Source organism: Lepisosteus oculatus, chromosome 10 (genome assembly GCF_040954835.1).
Source record: "Lepisosteus oculatus isolate fLepOcu1 chromosome 10, fLepOcu1.hap2, whole genome shotgun sequence".
Taxonomy (NCBI): Eukaryota; Metazoa; Chordata; class Actinopteri; order Semionotiformes; family Lepisosteidae; genus Lepisosteus; species Lepisosteus oculatus.
Window position 1 is genome coordinate 22,434,512 of NC_090705.1, and position 19,087 is coordinate 22,453,598.

The following is a 19,087-nucleotide window of genomic DNA, read 5'->3' on the forward strand; positions in this document are numbered from 1 at the left end:
ATTGTTTCTGAATTCATTATTTCCATTGCAAGCATTGTTTTGCTTTGTCCTGACTTTGATGCTCTAGGATGATGTTAAGTGCCTTGAACTTGCCAGAAATATCGGAACCAGCTGCAGACCTTTGACTCCAATCGCTTTGATGGCAGAGGGTACTTCTCGCATTGGAGATAATGAATTTTGTGGTTTATGTAAATTCGTTGCTCAGAATGATTGAATGAAGTTCCTGTACTGTCACACTGATCTGATAAGGATCCGCCTCATCAGTGGGAAGGGAAGAGCCGCGGCTCAAGAGAGAAAGAATGAGAGGCAGTGATGAGGAATAGGAGAATTACAGAAAGCAGGACAGGGAGTAGTAAAGTTTAGGTACCATGCTAAACATCCTGTCTCCTCACAGAACTGGAGCCCAGGTCCTTTGTCCAATCTGATCCTGCCCAGAGGGGCTCCTCACAGTACCCATTCCACCCCTGTTCACTTTAACACTGGACCGGAGAATGACAATCTGATTCTCTCAAAGTGCTTGAAGGAGTTTTGAAAATTGCCTTTCATAGACCACGAAGGCAGCAACAGCTTGACCAAACGTTTGTGTGCAGGATGAGAACGTGATCTGTCTGAACTCAGCCCCTCCTTTACACTACGTGTAGTCAAGCTGTCCTCCTTCCTCTTGTCTAATCTGAGCCCTGCTGTTCTTTCCCCACCACAGATTTGCATGCGAGTAAAGGGCTCTGACAGGCAAATGAGTTTTCCCAAGTGCACGTCACTGAGATCTTCACGGGGAGGGAAAGCCGCTCTGTTCTGTCTGTCAGCACGTGTTGTCATGTACGCAGAGCGTTTTTTGCTCTGAATGAGCGCTGCATAAATTATCATTAAAAATTCTATTGATTGTTTAGGTTGGAAGGGGGCTTTGGATAGGGGTTTGAATACTAAAGACAGAGTCTGTTTTTTTATGTTGCAACAGTTTTGATTTGGATTTAACAACAAATATTGCAAATTTCTTTTCTTGGGTTTCCTTACAGTATGCATCAGTGTGTCATTTATTCAGTGGCATGAGAAGTGAGTAATGTAATTTGACAAAAAATGTATTTTAATTGACTGACTTAAACCTCCACCTTTTTTATTATTAACACACACTGTTAATTGGAAGGATACTGATGCAGAATTTGATAACTCCTTAGCTGAAAATCCAGTTTTACCCCTGCAAATGTAAGTAAATGTTACTGCAGATACCTGTGGAGAGAATGTGGAGTGATACAGTGTCAGTGTGTTGGTGGACTATAATTGTTGAGAGTCTTCTGTCTTTGATCCAGTGCAGTCAAGTGTGTTTCTGTGTCCATGTGTTTCAGAAGAATGGCTTGGCTGCCATCATGCCCATGGCAGTAAGCGACCTCATGAATGTGCTCAGCTCCTGGTGTTACCATGGCACGCCTGAGCCCAAGGACCCCCGGCTTCTACGGCTGACCCTGAAGTGCCTGACGACAATGATCCACCTCCTGCACGCTAGCAGCCTGGACCAGCGGCAGGTGGACATTAGGAGTGTCCTGGACAACTACTTCCGTGCCCTGAACTGGGATCGCTTGCCAAACAGCCAGGAAGGAGAGGAGAGGTGCCGCTGGGAGGATAACCTCGTCACCCTCCGCACACACATGCTCAGTGAGGACCATGTCTGACAATATAGATCCTACTCCATTTCCATCTCTCCTTCTTTTCTTTCGGAGTCTTTCTCTTGCCTCTTCCCTTTCCTTCTGTTATTCTTCAATCTAGACCATGTACAGGATGATAAGGCAGCAGATATCACGGTCTGCGGATATTGACCCTCTGCTGTGTGCCCACAGATGCTATCCCTGACATGCTGAACTGTGCTGACCGTCCCGTGCTCCAGGCCATCTTCCTCAACAACAACTGCTTTGAGCACATCCTGCGCCTCATCCAGAACAGCAAGGTCAGAGGGTCCCTGTGCGCCATTCTCTTCGTCTTCTCTGCTAGGCCTGCGTACGCATAGAGAATCCAGTCTTACTGAGTGTCTTCTCCAGTGGTGGTGACCCTGGCAGCTTTGCCATGAGCCCACTGTGGGAGCAGGGTGGCATGGAGGGTCTGGGATCTGTTTGACGAGAAGCCTGTGTTTGTGTGTATGCAGGGAAACGCAAGTATAAGTGTGTGCCGTGCATGTGTAGATGTTTCTGCCTCAAAGTTTGTGTGTATTTTGAGTTTGAGTGTGACTGTAACAAACATTTTCCTGTACGGGGATGTCAGTGACTTTAGAGGGGCTTTAGAGGAGCTGAATCCACAGAGTTTTACATCAAGAGCTCCTGCCTCAGACCCATTGTAGGGTTAATTCCGCTCTGTGGAAAAACATTTTAAAGAACTAGGTTTTACAATAGCCACACGAGATTTTCTTTATTAGAATTTTTCATTTTCTTGCATGGCCTACTTGACAGTTTTGAGATATTTTGGGCTCAGAGCCATAGCATATTGCTTATAGCTGCATACACCCATAGAATTTAGCTAAAGCAGAACTCACAGGTGAAATGAGCAGTGAGTTTGTTCATTGACTATAAATCTTATTATTTTTTTGGCTCATGCTTTTATCCACGGGAATGCACAGGGCTGAAAATGTTAAATTAAAATATGAAATCTACAGAGGCAGACTTCACAAAGTTAAAAACTGGCAAGGCTTCAAACTAAGCTACTTCTTGGGTCAAGATAGGATTAATTGAAATCAAGAGGCAATAACTGTGAAAGCGCCTTCTCATAATTGGCCTTTCAAAATAAATTCCTCCGATGAGCAGAATGTCTCCACACCCTGTTGAGCAGGTGGATGTGTTGGGAAAGTGTGCAGAAGATGCCTGCCAGTGCAGTGTCTACAGTGCTGTTGTGTAAGATGTGATATTCGGGGGTGTTGGGGATGTGTGAGACTGAGTGTGTGCAGTTTGTGTTTCCTGTGGAGTGCCTGGATGTCTTCCCTTCATGTGTAGTCCATTCCACTCCACTGCAGTCTAGTGTAACGTTGTGCTTTCCAGTCTAGTGCACTGCTTTACTGTCCAGTGGAGCTCTGTGTAGTCTAGTCTAGTCCAGTGCACTGCTATGTTTTGTTGTCCTGTTGAGCCCAGTCCAGCGCACTTTAGGACTATGGAGTCCAGTCCAGTGCACTACTGTACTCTGTTGTCCTTATGAGCCCAGTCCAGCTCACTGCTGTGCTCCTTTGTCCTTCTGAGCCCTGTCCAGCTCACTGCTGTGCTCTGTTGTCCTATGGAGTCCAGTCCAGTGCACTGCTGTGCTCTGTTGCCCTATGGAGTCCAGTCCAGTGCACTGCTGTGCTCTGTTGCCCTATGGAGTCCGGTCCAGTGCACTGCTGTGCTCTGTTGTCCTATGGAGTCCGGTCCAGTGCACTGCTGTGCTCTGTTGTCCTATGGAGTCCGGTCCAGTGCACTGCTGTGCTCTGTTGTCCTATGGAGTCCGGTCCAGTGCACTGCTGTGCTGTTGCTGACACCATGTCTCTGTCTGTATCTCCGGCAGCTCTATCAGAGCAGTGGGTGTAGGCCAGACTGCGAGGGCACGTATGACCTCACCACACGGTTACTAACCGAGCTTGATGTGGAACAGGTACTCCACTGGGCTTGTTTCCAGCTCAGCAGAGCTGTCTGCAGAAACTGCACCATCTCAGCATGTCTCTCTTTCTGTCTTTCGTGAGTTTTTATCTGCTTGGTAGGGGGTTCTGTCTTTTCAGCTGTCTGGGTCACCTGGGTGTTCTCTCCACAAGGTCACTGCCAGCCCCCTTAGCTTTTTGCACCTTCATTATATGTGTGAATAATGCTCCCAAAGCCAGTTCTAGTGTTGTTTGAATCACAGGGTGGACATTACACACAGATCCAATGATTATGTGGTAATTACCATATAATAAAGGCCTGCGTGTACTAGTTACATTGTTACAATTGCACAGCCTGTACTTCAGCCCTGCATTCTAAATGAGCAGGTGCTGATTGGATCACATCCTAGTATCCTAGTATTAGGTCTACGGCCCAAGCAGTACAAGATTTGTTCACCCTGTCTAGTATGCACGCAGAAGATAAGCCTTAAATAAATGACATGAAGCTTTGTGATTTGGCTGTTTTGAATGTATTGAGAATATGTAGCATAAGCAGCTGCTGTCGTCCTGGTATCTGGTTTTCATTTGACATTCAAAGATGTAGCTGGCTCCATAGAGCAGAGTTTTGTCTGCCTCTTCCCTCTGTGATTGGTTTGAAAGTGTTCAGCTTCTTTGTGCGACCTCCTCCATTTCAATGAACATTTTAGGGGAAGCTAAACTTAACGTCTTTTAAACAGCAGGCAATCAATCTGTTCACACCTCCCTGTGTGTGTTTACATTTAAGAGCAAAAACATTCCCCTTCTGGACAGGCAAGATTCCAGTGCTTTTAACCTCCCTCCCCTCCCTGCTGCCCAGACCCGTGCAGTGCCAACACACTCTCACTGCTATTGCTTCCTCCCATTGTGTTTCTGTTTTTCTAGCACTGCCACAGAAAGGACGTGTTCATCTGGCAGGGAGAAGCACACTGACACACACCAGTAGGAATAACGCAGAGCTGGCCCTAAAGTGGAGGCCCATGTGGTTAGGGCCCAGGGGAGCTGATCTGCTCTGACTGTAAACTCCTCAAGCGCTGCCCAGCTATGCTTCGCTCGCACAGATGACATGAGGATAATTAATCCAGAAGCAAACAACCTTATATGGCCATTATCGAAGCCCCTAGCTTTATGAAGCAGTGTTAGCCTCTGCAGGCTCCATTGTGCACTCGCACCATCCCTCAGGACAGCGCTAAGAGCACTGGGCACCAGGATTTTCCCATCAAGGACTTTGTCAAAATATGATCATAGTCACTGTAAAAACAATAAAATATGTGCAAAATGTGCATAGGTATATACAGATATGTCCAAAAAAGTACAATGGTGCAACATGCTGTCCATAGACGAGCAAATGAAGAGCTAACAGTCCTAGCCTAGGGCAGCATTATACACCCTGACAGCTGCCAGGAGGAAAGACCTGCGGAAACGTTCCCTTGAACACCGTAGCTGGAGAAGTCTGTTGCTTATAGTGCTCCGCTGCCCAGTAACAATGATGGCCGTGAGCTTGGTCAGCATTCTCCTCTCAGCCACCACCTCCAGTGGGTCAAGGCTCATCCCCAACACAGAGCCAGCCTCTGTGCTGAAACGTGATGTTCTAGGAAACGGCAGAATTCAGAGTAGAGTACTTCTCTTGAGATCTTAAAAACATGGTTGCTGTTTCAGTCAAGTACTGTGGACAGATTAGAGGAAGGCGTGGTTGCAGTGTGGGGATATAGTTCCCAGCCACACACTGACTCACCAAGCTGGTCAGAGATTAAACTCTGACCTCTGAAGTAGTGCTGTAACGTCCAGTAGTGCCGTAAGTAGTTTGCATCAGTTATTAATGATCCACAGCTATGCCTGTAAAGACTGTAGCCACAAGTTATGCATTGGCCTACCCTGTCAGGAACACTTTCAGTACAGGTTTTAGCTGTGAAGAGATTGAGATGACCGACAGCGATGGGAGCAGTCCTCAGTGTACTGCCTCCTATGCATCTTGCATGCCCTGTGCTGTACCCAGCCCTGCAGAAAACATCCACTGTCTTTGCTAATTAATTGATGGAAATTATGATAATAAAAAACAATTAGGCACCTTTTCCCACAATAGAGAAAGATATGTGCTTGCACACCTCTTTTGCCCCCTTCCCACAAATGCTGTTTTGACATATCTGCAATTGTTTCTCAGAGCGCCAGAGCTTAAATCCTTGACTGTCCCCATGTGAGTGGGGGCTTGGGAGCTTCGTTAAGGGGTGTTCGATCTCCCGCCTGTGATATTGCACAGTGTCAGGCACCACGCCCCCTCTCCTAGTGATGCAACAGTGACAATGACCATCAATGGTTGTAATCTAAGGTCTTGGATCCATACTTACACATAGTACGTTTTGGTGACATCTACACAAAATAATAATTTGTAGTGAATTAGTAGGGACCCCTGATAACCTTAAAACTATAACTCATTCACCAGTCGTGAAATCTAAACACTGGGTTCTTGAGGATGGCTTTCCAAACCCAATCCAAACCGAACTTCACCATGAAGAGCTGCATTGAATTTTTGTCCTGCTTTCCCTTCCATCTATCAGGCAATGATCTCTGTTTTATTGAGTTGGGCCCTCATGTAAAGCACCGGCTGGGGCTGTGTGAGTAGAGTTCCTTTTCCTCTCTCGTCAGGGGGATTGGTGCCTTTCTGTTCTCTACTCCAAAAAGTGCTGGCAAATCGACGCTCTTTCTAGTTTTTAAGTGTCAGTCCCCTCACTCCACGACAGTCCTTCCAGAAAATGCCATCTGGGCGGTTGAAAAAGTGTTTCTTGCAGCTCTGGCTTAGCTCTGTGCCGCTGCCTAGGAGGAGTGCTGCTCTCTAGTTGTGGTTTGTGCTGGGCTTTGAGGTGTGTGTTAAAGTGGGCTGTAGCTGCCTGAGCTCTGCTTGGGATGCCATGGTCTTGGCTATCAGCGCTTGGTGGCAGCAGATACCCGCTTTGAGGCTGTCACCTCATTGTATGAATGGCTGCTTTTTCTCTGAATGGCTCTATCTCACATTCTGTCTTTGGGTTTTTCATTCTCTGCCTGCCTGTCAGTTTCAAATTACAAAGGCTTCATTCACAGTGATTGATGAATTCCTGTGTTTCCATAACAGTAAGAATAAACATTGATAAACATTTATTCCAATAATATAATGTTATTATTAGAGAAACGGGAGATCACATACTGATCTTGAGTTTCCTTCCCGAGCAAGAATCATAGATATTCTCATTCTGACGGCTGTGAGAATTCTGGGATTTGATGTTTTTGTAGGAAAGGATGTTGCTCTAATATCTTCATTTTTTTAACAGTGTAGCAGAATAAGCATCTCTGCTTCTCCAGGTCTGCCTGTGCCACTCACTTTCTTTGCCCTGGCTGTGGTAACTGAGGCTGTTCTTCATAGGGATCTGTTTCTCCTTGATGTCTCTCTCCCTGTTCAGATAGTCACCCAGTGGGTGTTATGTTTTAGGGCCCCGTAGCATTCAGGTTTGTGTTGTGTTTGCATTTCCCAGTGCACGGAGGGAAACGTTTTGCTCACTCTCAGTCTGTCTGTTTTTTGCTCTGCCTTTCTCTTCCCTTCACAGCTGTTACTGCTGTCGCCGTTTTTTTCCGTTCTGTCTTTGACACGCTTTTATCCCTCTCTGTGCCCAGGTTTGGGAAAAAGGCTCAGATTCCATCACAGTCCATGCGCTGGGGGTTCTCACTGCCATCATGAGCAACTCGCCCTCTGCCAAGGTTTGTGTCTTTTCTTCATGTCGCAGTCACCTCTGCCCAGTTCTCAGCCAGTTAGCGATTGTCATGTAACGGGCAGCATGGTGGCACAGTGGTTAGTCTTGCTGCCTCTCTGCGCTGGAGCCCTGGGTTCAGTTCCAGACCTGGGGCTCTATCCATGTGGAGTTTGTACATTTTCCCAGTTTTTGTGTGGGTTTGTTCTGGGTTCTCTGGTTTCCTCCCACAATCCAAAGACGTAGGCTAATTGGCTTCTGGGAAAATTTGCCTTGGAGTGAGTGTGTGCATGTTGGTGTCTGTGTGTCCCTGGTGATGACAGGATCACCAGGATCACCATCCAGGATGTATTCTGTCGTGCACTCGTTGCAAGCTGGGATAGGCTCCGACCCCCATTTGACCCTGTATTGGATAAAGTGGATGAATGGATGATCATGTATTGCAAAACAAATGTCACTGCCCGGCTGGCTGTCTTTATTATAATCTTAGTGCCTTGCAAATTAAATCATCTATTCCCAACTCTCCAGGAGGTTTTCAAAGAAAGGATTGGCTACTCTCACCTGTTTGATGTGCTGAAGAGCCAGGGCCAGCCAACCAAGCGACTTCTACAGGAGCTGATGAACATGGTGAGGGCAGCCGTTCTAACAAGTGTTCAAGCACTGAGGAGAAGAAGTTAGCATGTGTCAAATGCAGAGGTGAAGAAGTTACAAGTCACTGCTCTGCAGGAGAGTTCTTGTAACTCAGGAGGTTACACTTACTTGGCTCTTTCCTTATCAAGATTTCAGCCCTGACCACTGACAGCCCTGTAATACTGTATGTCACAGTGACTTGCACTAGACCAGAATGTCGTGCTTCAGAGAGGTGCTCATGTCTCAGTTTTGCTTAAAACTTTGTTTTAAAAGCATCATTTAGTCTTAAAAAAAAGATCTTTGTTCATTACTATTAAACTTAATTTAGCTAGAATGTACCTTTTATTAAATGAATTAATTTCTGTAAAGGGTTTAGGCATTTCATTTATGGATTTAATTGAAAATGTTAATGCTTTTCTGATGGATCAAACTGTTTCTTCTGGTTACAAACTTTATCAAAATTTTGTTAGAAGTGGCAGGGAATTCACTGTCTTTACTGTACTTAAATACCTATAAAACAGCTGTTTTAAACATTTTTACCATGCTCATGATAGTTGGTTGTGGGACTTATATATCCACCAACAAAGTTTAACAGTCTGTTTCTCTAAAGGTTTTCTCATTTTTGCTACCTGTTTTACAAGAAAATTGGTGATTTCAATATTCTTGAAGATTCAGATTCTTTGGTGTTTGATGGGTTGTGAAATCTTGATTGTTAGAATCACTGCCTGGGTTGTGAACAACATGTTGATGTGCCTTCTTATTCTCCAGACCATGCTTAGGATATGGCCCAGTATGTGATCTATTACAGCTTGAAGGACAGAGGCTGAGCCTTTTCCAGTAATGATACTATGTTAATGTCCTACATGTTTGTACACATTTACTAATTGGTACTGCTTTGGTGTAACTGATGTGAAGCATCAGTTTTGAGAATGAAATTCTTTGAATTTACATTTGACTTGTAGAAAGCAATTGGCCAGTTGGCCATAGCTGCACAGTTACCTTTGGAACTCCTCTGAGGAGCATGTCACCGCAGAGCTGGTTTAATGACACTGACTGCGCGTATAGTGGAGACCCCTGTGGGACTGTCTCTCTCTTCCTCGGTGGGCTATATAGCTGACCCTAACTCCGGTCTTCCCTCTGATCAATTCAGTTCAATTCAAGATGCTTTATTGGCGTGACCAATGAGTAAAATCAGTGTTGCCAAAGCAAAACAAATGCAATTAACATAAAACAAAAATCTACAGACGTGTACAATAAAGACACAATCAGAAGATATTTACATATAAACATATGGAGTATTATTTGGAGAGAGGCTCACTATTCCTCAGGCTGTGATAGGAGATCACATACCGAGTTCTCTCCTCCCTCTCCCAGTAGGATTGGTAGGAATGTTTGTCTAATCCCAGAATATTTGTCACAGTGCAGTAGGACGTGTGGCTCTGTCTGTATTTCTCAATTTAAAAACTCAATTTCTCTGGTCTCCCTCTCAGGCAGTTGAAGGGGATTACTCACAGGCAGTGACGCTGGGGATCAGTAATGACCAGCCCCTGCTGCTTCTGCTCCAGTGGATTCCTGACCTGGCCTCCCGCAACCTGCAGCTGCTGGTGTCTCAGTGGCTGGCGGGGGTGTGTGGGGGGTCCCTGCCCTGCCGCACCACTGCGGTGGAGGCCGGGATGGTGTGGGCTCTGCTGGAGGTGCTGGCCCAGCTGGAGCATCTGGACAGACAGTGTGCCGAGGCCTTGCTGGGGCTCCTGCAGTCGCTGGGCTCCCTCTCCCTGCGCCCCAACGAGTTCAAGAGCCTGCTACGACTCCTGCGGGTGGACCAGGCCAATTCGGGGGCCGTGCACCCCTACTGCGGGCACGTGGTGAGGGCGCTGTCCGCCATGGCAGCTCGGGAGGGCCGGGACAGTGCCCTACAGTATTTTGACCTCACTCCCAGCATGGCTGGCATCATGGTGCCCACTATCCAGCGCTGGCCAGGAAGCGGGTTCGCCTTCCATGCCTGGCTGTGCCTCAATGCTGAGAGCCATGACCTCACTCCCACAACCCCCACTTCGCCCTCCACCCCCACCCAGCGCCTGGGCAAGGGCCCGCGCAGGAAACAGCTGTACAGGTAAGCCCGAGGGAGAGAGTGACAGAGGAAGAGAATAAAGGGGAGTGATGGGCAGAGGAGGAGAGGGAAGGAGTGAGGGCGAGTCATAGATGGAGTGTGAAAGGCGGTATGACAAAAGACAGAGTCCTGGTAGACAGTTTTACTCTGGAGCTCTTTACAACGACCTCTAAGTGTGGCACAACAGCAAAAAACTGAGTACACAATGACAAGGACAAAAAAAGTGGGGTGAAAAAGCTTGGGAAACTGACTTTCTAAAACCAAAAGTAAATCTAAAACGTGCACTAAAAGCTTTAGTGAAAAGACAAATCTTCATGCAAATGTCAGCAGTGACTGAGACTCTGGAGAGGACTGAGAGATGGATTTGGGTACCGAGTACCAGTATCATTGAGCTACACACCACGAGGCTCCATTGTCCTTATTGACTGGTTCCTCATCTAAGACCTAAATCTAAGATCTGGACTATATTGATGCAATAAGACCTTAAGATAATGTGAAAAGAGAGACCATTCATTGCCTGATACATGAGCAGGACAGTCTTGAAGTCCTCTAAACGTTTCCAGCAACTGCTGCTTTACAAAGGACTGGAGAACTGTGCTGGTTCATTGTAGATTCAGAACTGAAGAATTCCGGGCAGATTTAAAACTTCGTACCTCAGAAGATACCACAGTAAATAAGGCTTACAGATATCTGAACACAATATATTGCTTCAGAAGCTACAGTATGTAGTGTTTTGGGGATGTTGGTAATGCTGGAATGAAAGGGAGGTGCTCTCAGTGTGTTCTGTCTCCTTGCAGTTTCTTCACGGCAAGTGGCACAGGGTTCGAGGCTTTCTTCACCTCAGAGGGGATGCTAGTGGTGGCGGTGTGCACCAAGAAAGACTACATGGCCGTGACGCTGTCTGACTGTCCACTGACAGACTGCGCCTGGGTGAGTTTTACAGTGGGGCACCCTCTCTATCAGCACAGGTAAAGACAGGCTCACTCTTGCAGGAGAGCCCAACATGACTGTCCCAGTACTGTTAGCTCATGCGTCGGGCAGTCCCAAAACACATGTTGTGATGTTACTTAAATGAAGCTTTGGCAACACGGTTCCTTCATAACTTATGCATAAATCACGTACAGCAAACTAAAAACTCACATCATCACACCAGCACCACTGTCACTGAGCTGCATCTGCAGAGAGGCCTTGCCGGTTCTTTATAGTGTCGTCCATCGTTTTCACTGGACTTCTGTTGGCCTGGAGCTGTGATCTCAGGTTTTGGCTGAAGCCATGTCTTGTTATGAACCAATACGAATGATCACCTGCCTGTAAAGTCACTTGCGCATGTGGATGCAAAGAACGATGCATGCTGTTTTATTGTGTTGTGTAGCATTTACGAAGGAGTGATGTTTTTTTTTAACCTCATTCACACAGAGTTTTGACACTTTCTTTACCGCTCCTCCTGCTACCACCAGGTCTAGCGAACACATCAGATTTCAGCGTGAACCCAGCCAATGCAACATTTTTATTTTGCGCCGTCTCTTCCCTCCCCTCTTCTCCTTTCTCACTCTTGCCTCCCTGTCTCTTGCCACTCTCCAGCACTCAGTGGATGTGGTTCATATTCCCGGGCGGCGGCCCTTTGGTCAGAACCTGGTCAGTATCTACGTGGATGGCTGCCTGCGCAAAACCGCCCAACTGCGCTTTCCCTCGCTCAACGAGGTGAGACCTCCCGACATCCCCAAGGGGTTAGGAAGGGGGGGAGAATAAAAGACAGGGGAGATAAAGGGGTGTGAAACTGAGCCAGAGAAGGTCTGGAGCCTATTCAGTTCTGCCTACCGGGTGTTAACTCAAAAACATGAAGGCTGAACATTTCTCATCTGTCAACATTGGTGAGGAAAGTAGGAGGGAGGTGAATATAAACATGGAGAAATAAAAACAGAGTGGGAGAACTGGGGAAAGATAGAATGCTCAGTGTACTGTCCTGATAGGTTGAATTATGGGTACCGTTCAAGTCTCTGCTTATACATTTAGGGAACAACATATGGTTTGTAGCAGACATACCGCATATTGATGTAAGGAATGTGCTGCGCTTTTATTAAGGCCATCTTCAATTCTTGGAGGACCCCAAGGTCTTCAACTTGTTTAACGTAATTCATGTAATTTTCTTATCTGGAAAATTTTAATGCAGCTTTGAAGGAGGCTCTTGTTTATGCAAAGAATTGTGGGAGTGTGGAACAGGCCAACCAGTCACATTGTATAAGTTGATACCACCTTTCACGGAATGGCTGCATACATTCCTTGGGTTAAAATTCAATAAATGGGCTGAAAGGCCTCCTCTCTTTCTCAAACTTCATGTTCTTAAGATCATAATTTGACAAATGCACCAAGCAATGAAAACGTGAAGGGCCTGGGCAGAAATATTAATTACTGCAAGGAAGTGACTGCTGCAGGAGCTGGGATTCCCTGTGTTAATGGCGCGTCCCCTGTGTTTCTCCTATAGCCCTTCACCTCCTGCTGCATCGGCTCAGCAGGACACCGGACCACCACGACCACCTCGCCCACCACACCCCTGCCCCCCCACTCCCCGGCCGAGCCCGCCTTCCCCCCCAACATCCCCCCCCTCACCCGCTCCCAATCCTTCCCGGCCTCTTTCGCCACCATGCAGTGGGGCGGCCCTGCCCCCCCCGCCTCCCGGGACGCCCAGGTGCACATCATCCCTGCCGGGCTGCAGGACACAGAGTGGGGCTCTCCCACCTCGCTGGAAGGACTTCTGGGGACCGCCTTCATCTGCCATGAGGCCCTGCAGGCCGCACAGGCCCGCGCCCTGTATGCAGCAGGTTAGACCTGGCTGGGTGGGGGGGGGGCACTGATGAAGTACAGGGAGAGAAACACGGAGCACCCTTAGAGGAAGGGGGAGGCAGAGCAGGAGAGCGGATGATGAAGGTTACAGAAGAGAAATGCTAAAAAAGACAGCAAGTAAGGGGAAGGTTTTGGGAAATCGTTCGTTTTGGATTGGCTTTAAGGACAGAGAGGGAGAGATGATATCCCCGTGTCAGACCTGGATCCCTGTGAAAACCGATACAGGTAAGAAAACAATCATCCTGCTGAAGGACAGGAACCGTTCGTCTTGTCCTCACTGTGCTCCTCTCCCCTCTGCCGGCAGGGCCCAACAGTGTGTCCCTCTTCAAACCGGATGGGGAGCTCTCCGACCTCAATAGCAAGCTGCTGCTATACTACACACCAAAGGTAGGAGGTGCTACTGGTGTGATTTTTCTACTACCTTGGGAAAATAGTGGGAGTGAGGGTCCACTCACCCACACACGGTATAAGTTCCAGCTGCCGAAGTGAAACTTAAAAACTACAAACCGTACTCTTGGTGCATGGCAGCTTGAGCCGTTCCAGGTTTTACAAGCCAGATCATTATGGATTTAAGCCAACACCTGCTTCAGCATGTTCTGTTTAATGTCTATCTTCTGTACCGTGTGAACGGAATAGGTGTTCAGAATGTTTCATGACAAATTCATATAAACATATATTTTGTGTGCTTTGGTAAGAACTAAAAGACCATGAAATGGGTCAAAGTCCTGTACAGGGGGAGTCAGAGTTGTTCCTCTGTTGCACTGGCAACTTTCCTGTGCTGAGAGAGAGAGGACTGCAACAGGACAAAACTCAGAATGTGATATTTCTTTATTACCACTTCATACCAAGGGTTTGTTATTTTCCATCACCTATTTAACTCGGCAGGGGCCCCAGTCTCACTCCAGGACAACTGCCACATGTTTCTGTGCTGAAGAGAGTCATGGAGTCACTTTCACAATGTCAAATTACGTAACTGAAGCCTAGGCCTCTCCAGGCAGCATACTGGCCAAGCTGAAAGGGTCCGATGTGGTCTTGAATGGTCATTGAGGGGGGATTCTGATAGTCGTCCGGTCATAATCCCACAGATGGTGGCGTTGCACCATGTGCTCCTCAGCCAAGCTCAGACACCTGATGTCTGTATCTGTGGTTCCTCCGAGCAGCTCTCTCATTGCAGCTCCTGCTGTCTTATTTTCTCTTTTGTAAATTATTATTTGTACCTGTATTATTTTGTTAAGCGTCCTGCTTAGTGTTGTTCCCTGCAAACTGTGATTCATTTGTCATCCTAGTTCTAAGACATTATTTCTTGTGATTTATGATATGCTTTGACAATGCAGGGGTGGTGCCAGTAAAGCTCATTCAGTTGAAGGCATCGTTGCCCGTTTCCTGTTCTTTCTTCATGTTGTGAAGAAATGTTATCTCTCCCTCATTCCCTCCAACCTCTTTCTCTGTGCCCCAGGCCTTTAAAAACCAGATTTGCCTGGACTTGTCTCCTGCCCACCAATATGATGGACGGCTCACTGGACACAGGGTGGTCAACTGGGATGTGAAGGTCAGAGCTGACCGTCTGTCACAGCCATCATCTCCCTCTGCGTGTGATGGCCTGTCTGTCTGTGATTAAGTCTGTCGGTGTGTCTCCCTGTGTGTCTCTGGGCTTTGCCGCATGTCTGTTTTTCAGACGGTGCAGCTCACAGTGTGTCTGTGTCTGCGTCAGTGCAGTAACCCGTGTCCCATGGCCTTTGTCTCCCCCCAGGATGTGGTAAACTCAGTGGGGGGGATGGGGGTGCTCCTTCCCCTGCTGGAACAGGTGTGCGCGCTGGGGGAGGCCGGGAGAGAAGAGCAGGAGACCTCTGACCTGCTAGGACCAGAGCTCACCTCCTCCCGTGGGCCTGCTGGCATGCTGCTGCCCCTGGGCAAGTCCTCAGGTCAGTAGGGGTCAGGGTGGCAAGGCTGGGGGGAACATGGGGCTGGTTCTGGGTTTGGCCAACCTGTGTTCCGTCTGCGTGGTCTCGTCTGGGTTGTGTGTGCATGAATAGCACCTATAGGGACTTCACATCATGTGTTGGCCCTGTGCTCTGTCCTTGTTCCCCAGAGGGTCGCCTGGAGAGGAACAACGTGGCCGCTTTCTTGCTCATGGTGAAGAATTTTGTTTGCCATCACCCCGTCAACCAGGACAGCCTGTTGCAGTGCCACGGCCCTGCCATCATCGCTGCCATGCTCACCAAGGTCAGCGTAAGCACTGTGTGTGGACACTGCAGGCAGCAGGACCCTTTCTTTGTGTCTCGTCATTGGCTCTTTCCTCTTAAAGTATTCCTTTCTTTCTTTTCCTCCTCAGGTCAATCTCTTTCTCTTCCCTTTCACAGTCCTTCCTCTTTCTTTCCTCTGCTTTGGTGGTAGACAGACAGATAGCAGATGTAATGGAACTCATCAGCCTTCCACAGACTGGATTGTTCTATACTGTGCCCATAGTCCAACTGCTGCATGCAGAAATAATAATAATAATAACAACAACTTATATAGCTCTTTTCTGGACTCTCCACTCAAAGCGCTTTACAGATAATGGGGACTCCCCACCACCACCAGTGTGCAGCCCCACCTAGATGATATGACACCAGCCATAGTGCACCAGTACACTCATCACACACCAGCTATCAGTGGGGAGGAGAACAGAGTGATGAAGCCAGTTCATAGATGGGGATTATTAGGAGGCAATGATTGGTAAGGGCCAACGGGAAATTTGGCCAGGATGCCGGGGTTACACCCCTACTCTTTTCAAGAAACACCTTGGGTTTTTTAGTGACCACAGAGAGTCAGGTTTTATGTCTCATCAGAAGGACGGCACCTTTTTACAGTGTAGTGTCCCCATCACTATACTAGGGCCTTAGGACCCACATAGACCAGTGGGTGAGCTGAGTGTCCCCTGCTGGCCCCACTAACACCTCTTCCAGAAGCAACCTTAGTTTTTCCCAGGAGGTCTCCCATCCAGGTACTGACCAGGCTCATACCTACTGAGCTTCAGTGGGCTGCCAGTTGTGAGTTGCAGGGTGATATGTCATAGCCAGCCAACATATGAAATGACATAGCAGCTAAATGCCCCCTTCCACCCCCAGGTGCCCAGCTCCCTGATGGATATGAGTGTGTTGATGGCCTCCCAGATCCTGCTAAAGCAGGTATCCAGCGAGGGGAACAGCGCCCTCCTGACCAGCCTGTACCAACATCTGCTGTTCGACTTCCGAATCTGGAGCAGCAGCCACTTCGCTGTGCGAATAGGTACTGTCCATGCAGGTCCATGGGCCTTGCCGAATGAATTCTGCCATGTGGCCCATGATCCGATTGATCCAAGGGTCTCCGAGGTTCGTGGAAGAAATCCAGTTTCTCAGCTTTAACAACGTGGCTGGGTTACTGGTTCCATCTTCCCATAATTCTTTGCGTAAATTAGCATCTCCTGTTGTGGGTTTTAAGTGCACTTCCTGTAGTTTCCTACTTCACTGTAATTGTCATAACACTATCAGATCTAATTAATCGCCACTTAAGATCCTGTCACTGCCGATAGATTATTGCTGATTTTACAGGGTAACTGCCTTTTAACAGTCACTGCTAATACCTTATTGTTCAAGATGTTGTCAGTGCTGCTCCACACACAGTGCAAACAGTCTCTTCACGTACAGCTAACACACACAGTCCTTCCAGCTTATGAGGATAAACTGTCCCTGGGAACTTCATATACGATTTGCCTGGTTGGCACACACACAAATCAGCTCTCAGTAATTTACAAGAAGGCAAGCAATGGTGCGATGTGATTTATTTGAAGGTGGAATGTGAAGTTCTCTTTGGTTTCCCTCCCTCCTTCCTCTCCTTGCAGGACACGTCCAGTACCTGTCTTCCGTGATCAGCGAAGGCAGGCAGCGTTTCCGCAGGAAGTACGGAGTGCAGTACACCCTGGACTCCATCAGGACGCACTACGGGTAGGCCTTTGGAGGGGAGCTAGAGGGGGGCAGACGGAAGGTGAGGAAGGAGAAAAAGATGAGAAGAGGAGAACAAAGTGAAAGGAGAAGGAGACAATGGGCAAAGAAGGAGAGAGGCCATGTGAAGAGAAGGTGAAGGAGAGAGTGAGATGAGTGAGCAGATGATAAATTAGAGAGTGACAGGAACTGATATTGCCAGCAGCCATATCACTCGCAACTCACAGCCCCCTGAAGGTCAGCAGCTGTAAGCCTGGTCAGTACCTGGATGGGAGACCTGGGAAAAACTAAGGTTGCTGTTGGAAGAGGTGTTAGTGGGGCCAGCAGGGGGCGCTCACCCTGCAGTCCATGTGGGTCCTAATGCCCCAGTACAGTGACGGGGACATTACACTGTAAAAAGTGTTTTTACAAAAGTGTTTTACATCGCCGTCCTTCGGATGAGATGTAAAACCTAGGTCCTGACTCTCTGTGGTCAATAAAAATCCCAATGCGTTTCTCGAAAAGAGTCACCCCGGCCTCCTGGCTAAATTTCCCATTGTCCCTTACCAATCATGGCCTCCTAATAATCCCCATCTATGAATTTGCTTCATTACTCTGCTCTCCTCCCCACCGATAGCTGTGTGGTGAGCGTTCTGGCGCACTAAGGCTGCCGTCACATCACCCAGGTGGAGCTGCACATTGGTGGTGGTGGAGGGGAGTCCTCATTACCTGTAAAGCGCTTTGAGTGGAATGTCCAGAAAAGCGCTTTATAAGTGTAAGCAATTATTATAATTATAAATTAACTGTAAAACCAGGTGAAGAGACAGAGCGGGTGAATTAGAAAAATTGGATGCACCATTAATCTGAGACTGTGTCAACAGCACCCCCTTGTGGTTAGGTTAGCCATCAGTAAAAGCACGTTTTCAGAGTGTTGTAGTTCAGGACAAGATTGTGTGCATTTGGTTTCATCTCAGTATCTCACAGGAGACGCAGTACCATGGTAGCCAGCACGGCCGCCTCCCAAATTCAGGGTCCTGGGTTTGATTGTGACTTTGAGTGTCTTTCTGTGGGAAGTTTGCATGTTCTTCCCATGATGTTCATCAGGCCCTCTGGCATCCTCCCACCTCACAATGACAGGGCGGCTAAACGTTATTGGTCTAAATTCTAAATTTTTCTCTCTTTGCTCTGCGGTGGCTTGGCATCCCATCCAGGTGGGGAGCAGTATTGTCTTCTCCCTGCTTGCCACTATCCTTAACTGGGGGCAATAACAAATAGTTGGAGAGATTCAAATCTTATTTATTTAAATCAATCCTTGGCTCAGCTCTGTTACTTTTTTTATCTAAGCCCTTTTACAGCTGATGATTGGAACAGTTGCACTTGTTTAAAAGGTGCTGTTCTCTTTTCAGAAGCTCACTGGTAGGTACTGGTCCAGTTAATTAGATAATAGCAAGGCCAGTTACGGATTTGAGAGCTACATCCATAAGTCACTGATCCTTCTAGACCACTGCTGGGCTGAGGATCGTGGGGCTGAGCAGGAACATGTCTGTGACGTGTGTGTGTGTGTTGTAGGGCGGAGAAGGAAGGAGGGCCTCTCTCTGACGAGGTGCGGACGGTCCAGACCTCGCTGTTCGCCCTGGCGCAGGACTTCCTCCAGAAGGGGCCCACCACGGAGGAGCTGCACAGCGTTCTGGCCTACATGGCCGCTGTGGCCGAGGAGCACCAGGTACCAGGCCAGGGGAGGGCAAGAGGGCTCCAGCGATGAGCCAGCCATCAAAACGCAAGTGAATCACAGGTTGTGGCTTGCTAGTTCATATACCGGCTCGTCCCAGGTTACATAGCACTCAGTTTACACAAGTTCAACTTTACAGTAGGGTGACCATATTTTGGTTTTCATAAAAAAGGACGGCGGGGGATGGAGATAATCGACACTCGACAAATGCCTCCAAAGTAACCTATCTTTGATTTTTCTAATAAAAAAATCAATTTAAATTTAAACTCTCTAGTTTTATTACACTTCTTAGTAAACTGATAAACAGTTGCAGTGTTGCTATTTCTCTTCCATAATGGCAAACAAGGAAAAAACTAAAATATAGCCCTATTTTTTAAGTTTTATATTTTTATTTTAACACAACAAAAGTCTGAACATCTGAGGAAAAAGATTAAGACATCATAACTTAGGAGACGTTCGCATTGGTTGCAAAAATGATCAATTTTAACGAAACATTTTGAAATATAA

The 19,087-nt window shown here is 47.5% G+C and overlaps 1 protein-coding gene across 1 annotated transcript in view; it reads left to right on the forward strand.

The window, feature by feature from the left end:
• Nucleotides 1–19,087, forward strand: part of nbeal2 (neurobeachin-like 2) — a 94,077-nt gene that overhangs the window by 46,109 nt on the left and 28,881 nt on the right. Inside the window, exons 8-23 of the mRNA XM_069194991.1 lie at nucleotides 1,341–1,647; nucleotides 1,830–1,936; nucleotides 3,511–3,597; nucleotides 7,259–7,342; nucleotides 7,861–7,959; nucleotides 9,453–10,075; nucleotides 10,870–11,002; nucleotides 11,654–11,773; nucleotides 12,555–12,891; nucleotides 13,218–13,300; nucleotides 14,370–14,462; nucleotides 14,664–14,835; nucleotides 15,003–15,136; nucleotides 16,021–16,180; nucleotides 16,773–16,875; nucleotides 18,421–18,574. Coding sequence (XP_069051092.1) covers nucleotides 1,341–1,647; nucleotides 1,830–1,936; nucleotides 3,511–3,597; nucleotides 7,259–7,342; nucleotides 7,861–7,959; nucleotides 9,453–10,075; nucleotides 10,870–11,002; nucleotides 11,654–11,773; nucleotides 12,555–12,891; nucleotides 13,218–13,300; nucleotides 14,370–14,462; nucleotides 14,664–14,835; nucleotides 15,003–15,136; nucleotides 16,021–16,180; nucleotides 16,773–16,875; nucleotides 18,421–18,574 — 2,796 coding nt within the window. The remainder of the gene's footprint in view (nucleotides 1–1,340; nucleotides 1,648–1,829; nucleotides 1,937–3,510; nucleotides 3,598–7,258; nucleotides 7,343–7,860; nucleotides 7,960–9,452; nucleotides 10,076–10,869; nucleotides 11,003–11,653; nucleotides 11,774–12,554; nucleotides 12,892–13,217; nucleotides 13,301–14,369; nucleotides 14,463–14,663; nucleotides 14,836–15,002; nucleotides 15,137–16,020; nucleotides 16,181–16,772; nucleotides 16,876–18,420; nucleotides 18,575–19,087) is intronic.